The 13891-nt window shown below is 36.3% G+C and overlaps 1 protein-coding gene across 1 annotated transcript in view; it reads right to left on the reverse strand.

Annotated features, from left to right (window-relative positions):
* Positions 1–318: 318 nt before the first annotated feature.
* The window catches only part of mmp14a (matrix metallopeptidase 14a (membrane-inserted)), a 31857-nt gene continuing 18284 nt past the window's right edge, over positions 319–13891 (reverse strand). The window contains exons 4-10 of the mRNA XM_030162146.1: positions 12682–12989; positions 12433–12594; positions 9047–9186; positions 6279–6417; positions 5950–6100; positions 4055–4170; positions 319–2923 (exon numbers count right to left, since the gene is read on the reverse strand). Of these exons, the coding sequence (XP_030018006.1) occupies positions 2604–2923; positions 4055–4170; positions 5950–6100; positions 6279–6417; positions 9047–9186; positions 12433–12594; positions 12682–12989 (1336 nt within the window). The 3' untranslated portion in view covers positions 319–2603. The remainder of the gene's footprint in view (positions 2924–4054; positions 4171–5949; positions 6101–6278; positions 6418–9046; positions 9187–12432; positions 12595–12681; positions 12990–13891) is intronic.

Consider the following 13891-nt stretch of genomic DNA (forward strand, 5'->3'; position numbering starts at 1 on the left):
CATTTTGAGTGCTGGCCCTTTAAATGCACATGAGCCACTTCAGGCCCCGCCCCCACCAGGTTGTTGGCTGTGCTGCTCTGTCCTGTTCAACCATCAATTGAATATTTTAGGTAATCAGCTCAAAGTTTGGACATATTTTCAGTTTTTACTACAACTGCTGCTGCTGACAAACAATTATGTCGTACTAGAGAGATATTTGTCGGAAGTCTTGATCTTATATGTGCAAATGTCATGACGTAACTAGTTACAGATGTAAAAAATTAAGCAGGAATTAAAACTGTTTGTAGAAATCCATTCGATTTTTGCTAAAATGAATAGAAAGATAGCTTTGCAGCACCTGGAGGGCTCAAATTCAAACTTTATGAACTATTCGGGTCCAAATACACAAATAAATGAACCAAAGACTAATAAAAGTGGGTTTAACAAAATATGACCCCTTTAATAGAAGATGCCAAATTTACCAAATCATAAGCCTCATAGCTTAATGAGTATTTGCAATTTGAAAAAAAAAAAAAAAAAATCATATTTTTGGCCAAATTGTGACATCTGCGTGACTTTACTGTCCTAACACTGCTGCTTCATTTTGCATTCTTGGCTATGACCCAAAAAAAATATGACTTTTTAGCCAATTATGCTATGAGGCTAACAAAATGCTAAAAGTCTTGAACAGCCATGAGGATTTTCAGTTAAATTGCTAATACTTCCCTAAATAAGCAAAAAGATTTTAACTTTCAGTATGTGTTGTATATGAAATACTGTTTCCGATGTCTTGCCAGGGTAGACCGTTAACGTAGCACCTTCCCTGACTGCCTCGGTAATCTCCTGTGCACTGGTTTCTATGGGAGGGACCTGGGTCGAATTTGCTGTGAAAATTTCTACCTTCATTCTTCACTTTTTCAGTGTCTCTCTATTGCTTCTTTATACATGCAACACTAGCGCCGTTACCTTTGAAACCGATTAACTAACATCATTCATCAACAAATGACCAGCTGTTAGCACAACACAAACTCCAACACAAACTTTACGACAGCATTCAAAACGAGACAACGGCATCGGTATAATTTATAAAAATGCTATAAGGTACACATAAGTTTCATTTCATTTTAGTATTGTAGTTTCTGAACACTACCCAGAAAAAAAATTGTTTTAATTTGTTTTCCGGTGATCATTATTTCCACTTTGTTTATTTAAGAAAAAAAATTCCAAACATGACAATATATAGGGAAATTTTTTTTTTGTTGCTGTTCTATTGTTCCTGAAACAAACTTATTTTGATAATAAAGTTTTTATCTATTTACCTATAAACTTTGTCCTAATTCTGTCCTGGGTTTTAACCATTTAATAATAAAAAAGGAAACATCACAAAAACATTTAAAGGTCATGAAAATTAATTGAGATTTAACAATTTGATGATGCGTCCGCCTTAATTATTGAAAAGTATCGGTATCAGCGATACTGGACTTGTATTTACTTAGTATTGGATCGATACCATAATATGCAGTATCGCACACCATTAGCGAATATTACATATTCCACCTTTAAATGTTAACTTCAGTAGTTTTATATAAAGTTTGAATGTATAAGGGCCGTACATTTGTCTTTAAGTCTATTTTGTGCTGGACCCAGTCAGATGCTAACAGTAGCTTATTCAATTTTTAAGCTAAGTGATGTTTACATCCATGTTAAAAGCCTGTGGGCTGATTTTTCTACACAGTGACATGGCTTTAAAAAGGCACGTGGGTAATTTAAACAAATGACCAAATGACTTAAGGACGTACACATTTTACACACTCAAGCCTAAGACGCCAAATTTATAAAATGTTAAGTATTAGCGACTATTACACAAATAAAACCGTTCAAATGTAACTAATTTTTGAGCTCATCTGACTTAGAGGTATGCCAAAAGGCTTTAAATTTGGACATTTGATTTCATCTTCTGGGGCTTATTTTGCAGTTCTCAGTGCTGCAGATAAACTTTCAGAGTCGGAGGTTCAACTCCGGACCTACTTAGTGAAAAAAAAAAAGAAAAGAGAGAAAGAAAAATACAGGAAGTTTTGGATAGCTCGATTTGGTCTCAGGTTCATGTCATAAAAACAACCTTTAAAGTGAAACAGCAACAAATCTGACAGGAAATGTACTTCAACGGAAAAATAGAGATGATGAATTTGAAAGTGAAACAAGTTTAAATGTCTACATGTTGAATGTAATAAATCAGACAGCAATTCAGCTGGAGTCGTCCAGTTAAAGCAGAGGAAATGTTTCTTAATGCCTGGGTTGTGAGAGGGGAGGGCGTACCGGAGGAGTTTTGGAATGTTTCCCTTCTCTATGTGGGTATGTTCTTAACCTCTGAACACAGAACAGTACATGTTAATCGTTAACATATTAATACACATTTTCCTGATTTCAGTTTCTAGGGCTTTGATTTCTTTCTGTCTTTTGTGGCGAATATAAACCACCAAAACCTTAACACTTGGATCCCTCTGTTCTTGTAGTCTTTTCTCCAGTTTCTCTCTCCTCCTGCTCCGTTCGTTTCCGTCCCCTTCCGGCCCTCTGTCTCTCTTTCTGTCCCTCTGTGGCAGTCTGTCTGTCCCCTCTGGCTCTGTTTACACCTTGTCCAGGAGGGATCTCTGGCAGTACAGCAGGCGCCGGGGCGTGCCGTACTTTCTGAAGAACAAAAGCGCTCCCAGAGTGACCACCACCAGAACCAAAAGGAGGAGTGGGATCACCACGGCCACCGGTCCGGCCCCGCTCTGGGATTCGTCCACCTCGATGATGATCACCTCCTCTTCTCGACCCTTCTTGGGCTCCTCGTTGTCACAGCCCATCCAGTCGCTGAGGACAGACTTGGGGTAACCGGACTCCACCTTCATGTACTGGTTGTTGAATTTCCAGTACTTGTTGGCTTTGTAGAAGTAGGTGTAGGCTGAGGACACATGTGACATTAGTTAGAGGCTTCGTTAGTATTATTAGATGTGCATATTTATGCTAATATTCATCCTGTTAATACTGTAAATATTGTGTCTATTCATATATTATGTCTATTTTTCTTTTCTTATTGTACTTTTAGTTCTATTCTCATGTTACTTTTTGTTAAATTTTAGATCAATTTTTGTTAATTTTATATCCCCTCTACTCTTATTTTCTGACGTATTGTTTTTACCTTCGCCAGGAGGTATTGTGATCACTTTGCTTTGTGTGTTTGCGTGCATGCGTGTTTTCATGTTTGTTTGTTTGTTAGCAAGATAACTCAAAAAGTTATGGACGGATTTTCATGAAATTTTCATGAAATGTTGATACTAGCACAAGGAAGAAATGATTAAATTTTGGTGGTGATCGAGGGAGGCAGATCTGTCTTGGCGGAGGTCTGCACTCTCCGAGTGCTTTTCTTGTTTTTTTTTTTTTTAATTAATATTGTTCCACTTTCTGAAGTAGCACTCCTTATTTCATTGAATACACAATAACAATAAAGACTATTCTATTCTATTCTATTCTATTCTATTCTACTCTGTTCTATTCTATTGTACTGTACTGTACTGTATTGTATTGCAGTGTTTCCCAACCAGTGTGCTGTGGCACATAAGTGTGCTGTGACAAAATCATCAGGTGTGCCGTGGATGATTATTAAGTTTCACCTGATTGGAACTCTAAGTGAGCAGTGTGATATAGATGCATACAACTGCAAGCACCGGTGATCCACTTTACAACAACAGTCTCCTGTTTCCCTTTACAAAATATAAGTGAAAGTGAACCAGCCCCGATGTGGTGCGTTCTGTTGATAAAGCCCCCCTCACTAGTGATGCACAGATTAACGGGTAACCTGCAAACCCCGGGTATCGGGTTGGGGTGGGGGAGCTATGCCTCCCATACTATTATGCGAAGGACCTCAATCCGTAAGATGAGGGGTCCGTCCGAGGGGTCGCTGGCACACCCCTCTCAACTTTCTTGTTCCAAACACCCCGTGACAATGTTGCCTGTGCACCCCCAATGTGCTTTCTTTCCTAATAACTTTTTATTTCACACCAGATTAATGGGTTCTAACAGGAGGGTAACTTACATCCATCTTCACTCATAAAAGCAGCTTTGATGTTGTCGGGGGCACCGCTCCACATGCTGATGGGCTTTGGATAACCACTGTCCACAGTACGAGTCTGTTCGTTGAAACGGTAGTACCTGTAATACACAATAACAGCATATTAACAGCAAAGCAAGGTGAGTTTTTGTGCTTGTTGTGGAATCTGTTGAACATCTCCTGATGATTTACATCTGAGTTTGTCCTTCATACTTTCTGCTTTCCTGTTGTCATTTGTTAGGTTGTCTTAAGCACAGACACTGTATATGTAGACGCTGCATTGACTGGATTGGACGTTGACGCCATCATTTTCAGTGCAGGGATCAGGGACTCTAGTTTTAGACTTAATGTTTCAGGTACTCTGAGTGCAACACACCTTTAGAACTTCCCTCATCCTTCATTTTTAGTTTTCATCATTCATTCTTAGTGAAGGTAGTTTAACCTTCTATTGTATTTGGGTGTTTTTGCGTATCCCTTCTGTTATTCGCTACTTTTCTTGGACTCTTTGTATGAACAGCTGATCTTTTACTTCAGTTTGTGGTGTTGTATTTTGGAATGATGTCATTCTCTCACATAGAAATGCTCCACTATATGGACAAAAGTATGTGGACACGTTGAATTCAGGTGATTCTTTTCTAACAGGGGTCTAGGATACAAAACAATAATGACAAACATCATAATATAGTTTTATATTGGGATAAATATTGCATTGGTTAGTTTGGTTTAAATTGTTATACTTGCTTCCAAAATGCCTCAGAAATGGTTTTTACATAAACATTTACACAAACATAATACATTTTCTCTCCACATTGATTTTTTTTTTTTTTTTTTTTATCCGTGACTATGATTTTAAATGTTTCACCTCTAAATTTCAAAAAATATTTTTCATGCTTGCCATGTACTTTCTTTACATCTCATTTTAAGGAAGAAAAATCACCCATTAAACCTTAAGGAAATATTGATGTTTATAAACTATACAGACAAAAATATTGGGACACATCATGTCCTGTTCATGCTGATTTGAGATATAAACATCAATGTTTCCTTGATAACAGTTTTAACAAAACTAACCAATGCAATGACATTTACAACAACATAAAACTATATTATGACATTTATTATTATTGTTTTATATCTCAGACCCCTGTTAGAAGTGAAACACCTGAATTCAGCGTGTCCGTATACTTTTGTCCATATAGTGTTTATCTGGACCTGATGCTTGTCTTTCAGCTGGTCCTTGAAGATGTAAAAATCATTCCATAAATATTTTTAATAGGGCTGTCAAAGTTAACACATTAATGCAGATTAATCTATCTACATGATTAATCTGATTAAAAATTTTAATGCAATTAACCCATCTGCAGCACAGAATGACTCTGAATGTCTCTGGCAACGCATTTCGGGCAGTTTTTCCAAGTAGAGTTAGCATCGTGCATGAACAAATGGACGGTTGATCTGGTAGTAACAGGGAGCAGAACTGACCCATAAAGATGGAGGACACTAAACAGCACGTTGGCCCTCTGGATGGAAATATGAGGATTAAAAATGCCAAGACAGAACAGTTTCAAGTTGTTTTGTTGAAACTGTTGAAGGTGTTTAATAAACATGTTAAGTGCATATATATTCCCTTCTTTCTTGAGTGTGTTTGCTCATGCAAAATGAAATGCGATTAATATAGATTAAAAATGAAGGATATTTAAATGTGATTAATCGAAATTAATCCACAGTAACCCTGTGATACACCTGATTAAAAATTTTAATCGTTTGACAGCAATAATTTCTAACATTGACAGTTTCCTTTGTTCCACTGAGGGAGGTTTACATAAAGTACACCCTTCCTTAACAGTGATAAGTGAGTTTTAAAAGGAGGATGGACTCACTTATTCCCTCTGAAGAAGTAAGTCTGTCCTGTTGGTGTGTAGAAGAGAGCAGCATCGATCTTGTCTTTGGGTAGACCAGTGCCCATGTCCTTCAAGTTCTTTGGAGAGTCCTTGTCCATGCTTGACTCACTAAAAACCCAGTACTTATCACCTGCAAATGGAAAAAAAAAACCCACAGGGATGAAAGAAAGAAAGAAGACAGAAAACAGAGAGGGCATTAGCTCATAGAGAACCAGACTTTAATGTTGAACAGATGAAATTTATTACTCTGCAGCTGCAATGAATCATCATCAACCTGGTTTCAATCTAATGTTGGAAAAAAACCCTACCTTTGAAGAAGACAAATTTCCCAGCATCTGTTTCATAGGCTGCATTGATGTTTGACGGCAGACCCCTCCAAAAGTGACCGATGGGCATGGGGTAGCCCGGCAGCACCTTGTTGTTACGTACACGCCAAAACCACTTGTCCTGCAAACACGTAATATAATTCAATCGATACAAACTCGCACTCACTGTTAGCAAACAAAGAATATATTGAATATGTCAATATATCGATCAGCCAAAACATTACGACCACTGACATGAGAAGCGCTAATAATACTGATTAGTGCTTTCACTGGGTTGGATACATTAGGCAGCAAGTGAACATTTAGTCCTGGAGACATAATATAGACTAGACTAGACTAGACTAGACTGGACTAGAATAAAATAGAATAGAATAGATCTTTACTTTTATTGTTACAGGAACAATGAAAATCCTTTTAGCAGCAAACACTTAAAATGCAAAAGACTGTATAAAAATATCACAAAATACTAAAAAATATTGGCAATATATAAAAACTACAAAGATTAAATATAGAAATACTATTAAAATGCTGCTAAATACTACTAAAATATACAAAAGCTAACTCTATACTACAAATAAGAAATATATGCAACATATAAGGATATATACAGGTAATAATGAACATATATACTTATATATTCTCCCTTGTCTGATCCCTACTCTTGTCCATTTTTCTGTTTCCAACACATCAAATTTGGGTGCTAATATATCCCGTCCACTAACAGATCCCACTGGACTGAGATAATCAAAATTAACACCACTTTTCCTGTCCGTGTTCAGAATATTATGGCTGATTGGTGAAAATAGCATTTGTTCAGTTTCAATTATAACAAATCTACGTAACGCACGAGTAACTTAGTAAGTGGCATAGACTTCAGCTCTAAAATCCATCCAATAATTTAATATCTAAACGTTGTTATCCCACTTGTCACTGGGTTTGGCTCCCATAGACTTACACTGAACTTCCCTCTACAATTACCAAGTCAATATTTTTTTTCCAGCACATGTTCCAATCTCATTTCTTTTATTTGGAACCTCTGATAAGTGCTGTGGTTGTCCATCTATAAAAATTTTCCTCTGCTAATAAGATCTCAAGCCGTATGAATGGCTTTGATGTCTGCGGCTGTGATTGACAGCATACTCGCCTGCTTGGATTGTTTTTTCAGAGCGTCTGTCTTCTGTTTTACTGATTCAATAAGCTAGCATTTACCCCAGATGGTTTTAACCCCTACTGCTACACCTATCCTCCCCAAATATGCTCATGTTTTATCAGTTTTATCTGTTTGTGGACTAAATAAAGACTGTTTATATTATATTACTTGGTTTGTGGTCCTGCATCTGGGTCTGTACAGCACTCATTACAGTTTATCTGTTTATCTGGGGTTTTTGTTTGTTTGTTTGTTTGTTTTTAATGCCTATACTTTTTATCGCTTCCCCTGCGCCTTGCTGTAATGCTTTTACTGTTTTATGTAAAGCACTTTGAATTGTCTTGTACAGGAAATGTGCTATATAAATAAACGTACCTTGCCATGTATGTATCCAAAAACCCAACATAGGCTCAACTAAATTGCAAATTAATAGCTTAAAACAACAGGTCAGAAACCAATGGGTGAGACCACGGTTCCTGGATCCACCGTTTATGAATCAAGTCTAATATTCATCTGTCTGTGTTTATTACTGCTAAACTAGCATTAGCTACCTTAGCACCCTGTTGTCAACAAAGACAGACGACTTGCCTCTGTCTTTTCTTTTATGTGATAAACAGTATTTGCTCAGCCTCAAGAGGTTCACAAGTATCTAAATTAAAGTGAAAACATAAGTTTGGATCAGACCCTTTCTGAGGCGGAGGTGCTCACCACTACATCCACCTGTATACTGGCCCCAAATGGCTTTATTCCAGCAGTTTTAGTTTGTTTAACCTGTTTAACCCTGACCATATTTTCAGGGGAAAAACGCCTAAACAGACAAACCCAAAGTAAATGAAGAATTACTTCACAATAATAAGGTTCATATGGATGTTCTTGGTGTCTATGGACGTTTAGAGACCTCACAGAATCTATTCCCATTGTCTAAAATATTGTATCTATTACTATGCCTGAGTAAACTGGAACAAACTAAAAGAGAAATTAGAATTTTTTTAATCCTCGCCTATTTTTTTTCGGCTGGATTGACGATGATATGCATAAATTAATTGTTCGTGTCAGAGATTTTTAATAGCGTATATTTCACCCCACAAAGATTAAAAATCCTGTTTGAACATTAAAGTTTGCACTAAAATACACTTTTGATGTACTTTTATTAACATTAGGGTCTAAACTTTGAGCAAAAGTCGAAAAAAAAACATCCATTGTCCTGATTTATTACATTTTTATAGTAGATGAATATTAATATAATTTTTTCGGCCCGCAGGCGGGCTGATAGGGCTAATGGGGTTAAGAAAAGTCATTTGTTGGACTGGACAACTGTTGTGAATGAAATTTATGACATGGAAAGACTGACCTTCTCATTAAGACTCACTACTGATAAATGTAAAAAATCTTGGGAAAAATGGAATGTGTATGTTAATCAAAGAAATCCTTGAACCTATATAATACTATACTAATTTGCCCCGAACCTGTCTGTATTTTGTTTGTCTGGAGTTTGAACCTGGATGCTCTAATTGTTGTGGTCTGCCTTTTGCTTTTTTTGTTTGTCTATCATAAAATGTGGAGATAAAAATAAAGTATAAAAAAAAAGAAAGGTCATTTGCACCTTAAATACAAACTTTTCCCCTCTGAGGATGGCGATAGTGTCAAAGTGTCCTTCACAGATGTCAGGTCCATGCTCAGGACGGTCAGGTTTGGAGGCCTTCGTAGGTCGAGGTGGAGGAGGAGGGGCTCCAGACTTGGTACCTGTTGGAAAATGAGGAAGTGAAGGTAATGATGGTTATTTATTTATATTCACTGTTCACCTGGAACCATGGCAGTTACAACCTCCACACAATGAACACTTTGAAACTCTTCCAAAGATAAGGACTGAATTCGGAAAGAAAGCTTCTGGTTTTCAGCTCCTCATGTCTGGAACAAGCTTCAGTCTGAGCTCCATCTACAAACACTCATTCCTTTGACTGATTTTAAAGAGAGCGTTAACCCATAAAGACCCAGTGCTACTTTGAGGCAGTTCCCAAGTGAATTTTTCTCCATATTCAGCTATCCTTAAGTAATTTATCACTATTTTTTACAATATTATCATCTGTATTTTGTCTTTTTTCCCCCAGTATTTCCCATATTTAATTCACTGATCATGTAGATGTTCATAAAAGCTCAGATTTAAGTCGAGGGTTATTACATCAGAAACAGAGAAAACTAAAGAAAAACTTTTGACTGACTTTTTCAGTAAAAATATCATTAATTGAGCATTAACCCAGTGTGTCCATCCACTGCCATTGATCCAACTCCATGGATTTTACTGGTGAATCACTGTTGTAGAAGATGATAGTGTTTCCATGGTAACTACAGAGCCTCTGAATGTCCAAATGGGTCATATCTGATGACCATGAAAAGATGACAAACTGTATTTTACATTAATTATTTCAAGGTATTGATAGCTTTAGTGGTTAAGAAATAATGTTTTTAAACCGTAGATGCTTGTGGTTGCCAGTGGCTGTTAGGGTCTTTATGGGTTAAGATGCAAAAATTACACCGAAGATATTAAGAATCAGTTTAGTTCAGGGGCCACATACAGACCAATATGATCTAAAGTAAAACAGTATCATAGTAACCTATAAATAAAGACAACTACAAATTTTTCTTTTTTCTCACTTTCTTTCTTTTCCTTTATCTGTTTGTGTTTTTTAATGTTCAAATTTAAAAATTAATAAAGATATCTGAAAAAAAAAAGGAAATGTTTCAACTGATATGTTTTTTCTGTGTTTGCAGATGCTTTTATTTTTTATAAAACTGTAATTATGTGACTGTATTGGTGCCATCTTGACCAGGTCTCCCTTGGAAAAGAGATCCCCCATCTCAATGATACTGACCTGGTTAAATAAAGGTTAAATAAAAGCAAATGTTTATGTTCGTTTGATCCCCATTAACTGCTGCACACCACAGCAGCTACTCTTCCTGGGGTCATTAACAACATAAAAACAAAGCGCCACAATTTCCCACAAACTCACTCAACAAACAGGATGTACATACACTCAACACAACAACACAAAAACCAAAAATCAACAACAGCGCACAATACAAAAGAATTACAATAACAATAATAATACCAACAACAACAGAAAAAAAAGAATAAATAAATACCCCCCCCCAAAAAAAACACTAAAATAGAAACAAAAAACAGCTCCACAACAAACAAACAAAAAAAGAAACTGTCTAGATCACAGGTGTCAAACATGCGGCCCGGGGGCCAAATCCGGCTCGCCAAAGGGTCCGGTCCGGCCCTTGGGATGAATTTGTGAAATACAAAAATTACACTAAGATATTAACAATCCTTTTAGTTCAGGTTCCACATTCAGACCAATTCAATCTCAAGTGGGCAGGACCATTAAAATACGATCATAATAACATATAAATAATGACAACTCCAAATGTTTCTCTTTGTAAATGTAAATATTTTCATGTATTTACACTAAAACAAAGCATAATTTTGCAAAAAATGTGAATAACCTGAACAAATATGAACAACCTGAAATGTCTTAAGAGAAGTAAGTAGAATTTTAACAATATTCTGCCTGTTACTACATGTTTTGTGTGTTTGTAGATCCACTGTGATCTGTAAGTTATAATGTACATGCGTAAATGATAAACTGAAGCAGAATATTGTTAAAATTGCACTTATTTTTTCAGTTTGTTCATGTTATTCACATCATTTGAAAGGGCAGTTTGTAGATGTAAACCTTTTCGTAATGTAAATTTACTTTTTTCACTCTAAAACATAGAGAAAAGTTTGGAGTCGACATTATTTATATATTATTATTATTATTATTTATCTTTTTTTTGAGCAATGTAACAGTATATACAAAGGAGCAGAATTACAGTGCATTCATTATACATTGCCTTTTATATCATTTTTCCCCATGCCCAATCCAACCCCAAGGCCCTCCGAGAAGGGGCAACAGCAGAAACAAGAACATCATAACAGTCTCTGAGCAGTAGAAAATCAAATAAATACAAGCAGTATCAAATCTGTGGTGTACAAGAATATTAACTGAGCTAATGGAAACAAAAGAAAATAAAAATAAATAAAAATAAATAAAAATAAATATAAAAAAAAAAAAAATTAAGTCATAGCTTGTAGATACCTGTGTTTACTTTTAAATATTAGACATTACCAAGATGTATCAAACGTGACAATAATTGGTAGACAGAACAAATTATGACAAAAAACAACAATACCTAAACAATAATAAAATAGAGTAGGGTGGAGGTATGAGAGGTCAATCTGAAGGCAGCGTTTGTAAAGACTGAAAGTAATCTAAAAAAACGAGTAACATTTATTAAAGAATTTAGTTGAGGAGCCTTGTAGTGAGAGTCGAATCTTTTCTAATTTAAGAAAAAACATAACATCTTTAAGCTGAAATGAAATAGACGGGGGTTTAGGAGACTTCCACAAAAATAACATACGTCGTCTTGCAAGGAGGGATGTAAAAGCTATTATATCAGACTCTATTTGGTTAAAACAGGAGTCAACAGGGAGCCCAAATATCGCTGTAAAAGGGCACATATTGATATTTTTCCCAAGAATATTAGTCATGATCATAAAGTAATCACCCCAAAATTTCAGGAACTTAGGACAGGAAAAGAACATAGAGCCCTGATTTATATATTATTATGTTATATTGTTATATATGTTATATTATTTTACTGGTTCGGCCCATTTCAGATCAAATTTAGCTGAATGTGGCCCCTGAACTAAAATGATTTGACACCCCTGGTCTAGATGATGTCACTATAGGATGTGCAATAGCTCAGTTATTCTTGGGTAAATAGGAAAATTCTCAACCTTGTAGAAAAACTAACTGCTTGAATTTCTGAAATTAAAAATTGTGGCAGTGCAAATAATCGTAAAATTCTTACATTTCACATTCTATCACTAACCACTAATACTCCAGGACATTTGTTTTAACTTTTCATTCTCTTACAACCCACCATAGATCGCCTGAATGCCTCTGCGGTCGTCATCTGGGAGCTGGAAGTTTTCGGTGTCAAACCACTGGTAGAAGGGGGCCATGATGGCAGAGGGGTTGTTGGAGTGTTCCAGACCGAGAGCGTGGCCCAGTTCATGGACAGCGACCAGGAAAACATCATTACCTTCACGGAACCAAAAAGACCACAATGGTAAAAATGTGTAACTGGGGCAATAACTGCAAAACAACAGTCACCATGGTGTTCTTTTACCTCCCTGGTCCACGGTCCCAGTAGTCCAGGGTTCTGCCAGGTCGAAGTGCGTGTCTCCCCCGATGCCGTGACCAGGGAAGTAAGCATGAGCCAGGAAGCCTCCCTCGCCGTCGAATGGTGTGCTGTCGCCGTGGAAACCTTCCGAAAAGCTCAGCATGATGTCTGCGAACTTATCAACTTTGTCCCTGATGTGGCTGTAGGGGATTTCTCTGAAGGTGAGGGGGATCGCACTCTCCCACACCTTAAAGGCTTTTCGGATGGCTTCAAATGTGGCACGTTGACCTACTTTGGGGGTATAGTTCTCTATGCTGTGGGGGAAGATGCAAAAAGTAAGATTTAGGCAGGAAAATATAAGACAGACTCAAAATAAATGACCTAACGTACATTTATTTATTACAGTGTTTAACTTAACTTGACTTATTTAGGATAACGGGCATTACCTTAAAACCATAAAGAATAAAGCAGGTTTATATATTTTTGTATTTAACCTGTTAAACCCTGACCATATGTTCAAGGTAAAAACGCCTAAACAGACATACCCAAAGTAAATTAAGAATTCCTTCACAATAATACAGATATCACAGAATCTACTCCCATTGTCTAAAATATTGTATCTATTACTATGCCTGAGTAAACTGGAACAAACTAAAAGAGAAATAAGAATTTTTTATCCTCGCCTGTTTTTTTTCGGCTGGATTGACGATGATATGCATAAATTAATTGTTTGTGTCGGAGATTTTTAATAGCGTATATTTCACACCACAAAGATTAAAAATCATGTTTGAACATTAAAGTTTGCACTAAAATACACTTTTGATGTACTTTTATTAACATTAGGGTCTAAACTTTGAGCAAAAGTTGAAAAAAACATCCATTGTCCTGATTTATTATATTTTTATAGTAGATGAATATTAATATAATTTTTCAGCCCACAGGCGGGCTGATAGGGCTAATTAAGTATATTATGGTGGTGTGCAAAAACATGAGAACACTTGTCAGATCTAAAGAAACTGGTGGTTTATTCGTTCTCAGAGCCTGAATTTTTTTTGCCAAAAGGTAAAGGCAAAGGTACTGAGAATATTTTACCTACAAATTTATCAGTCCAGTCCTTTTTTTTTTTTTTTTTTTTTTACATTTTACTCTAATATTTAGTATGGCCCCCATTGGCAACAATCTAAGGAAACTCTCTGGAATGAGCTTCTGAGAGCAT

This window comes from Sphaeramia orbicularis, chromosome 18, assembly GCF_902148855.1.
Source record: "Sphaeramia orbicularis chromosome 18, fSphaOr1.1, whole genome shotgun sequence".
Taxonomy (NCBI): domain Eukaryota; kingdom Metazoa; phylum Chordata; class Actinopteri; order Kurtiformes; family Apogonidae; genus Sphaeramia; species Sphaeramia orbicularis.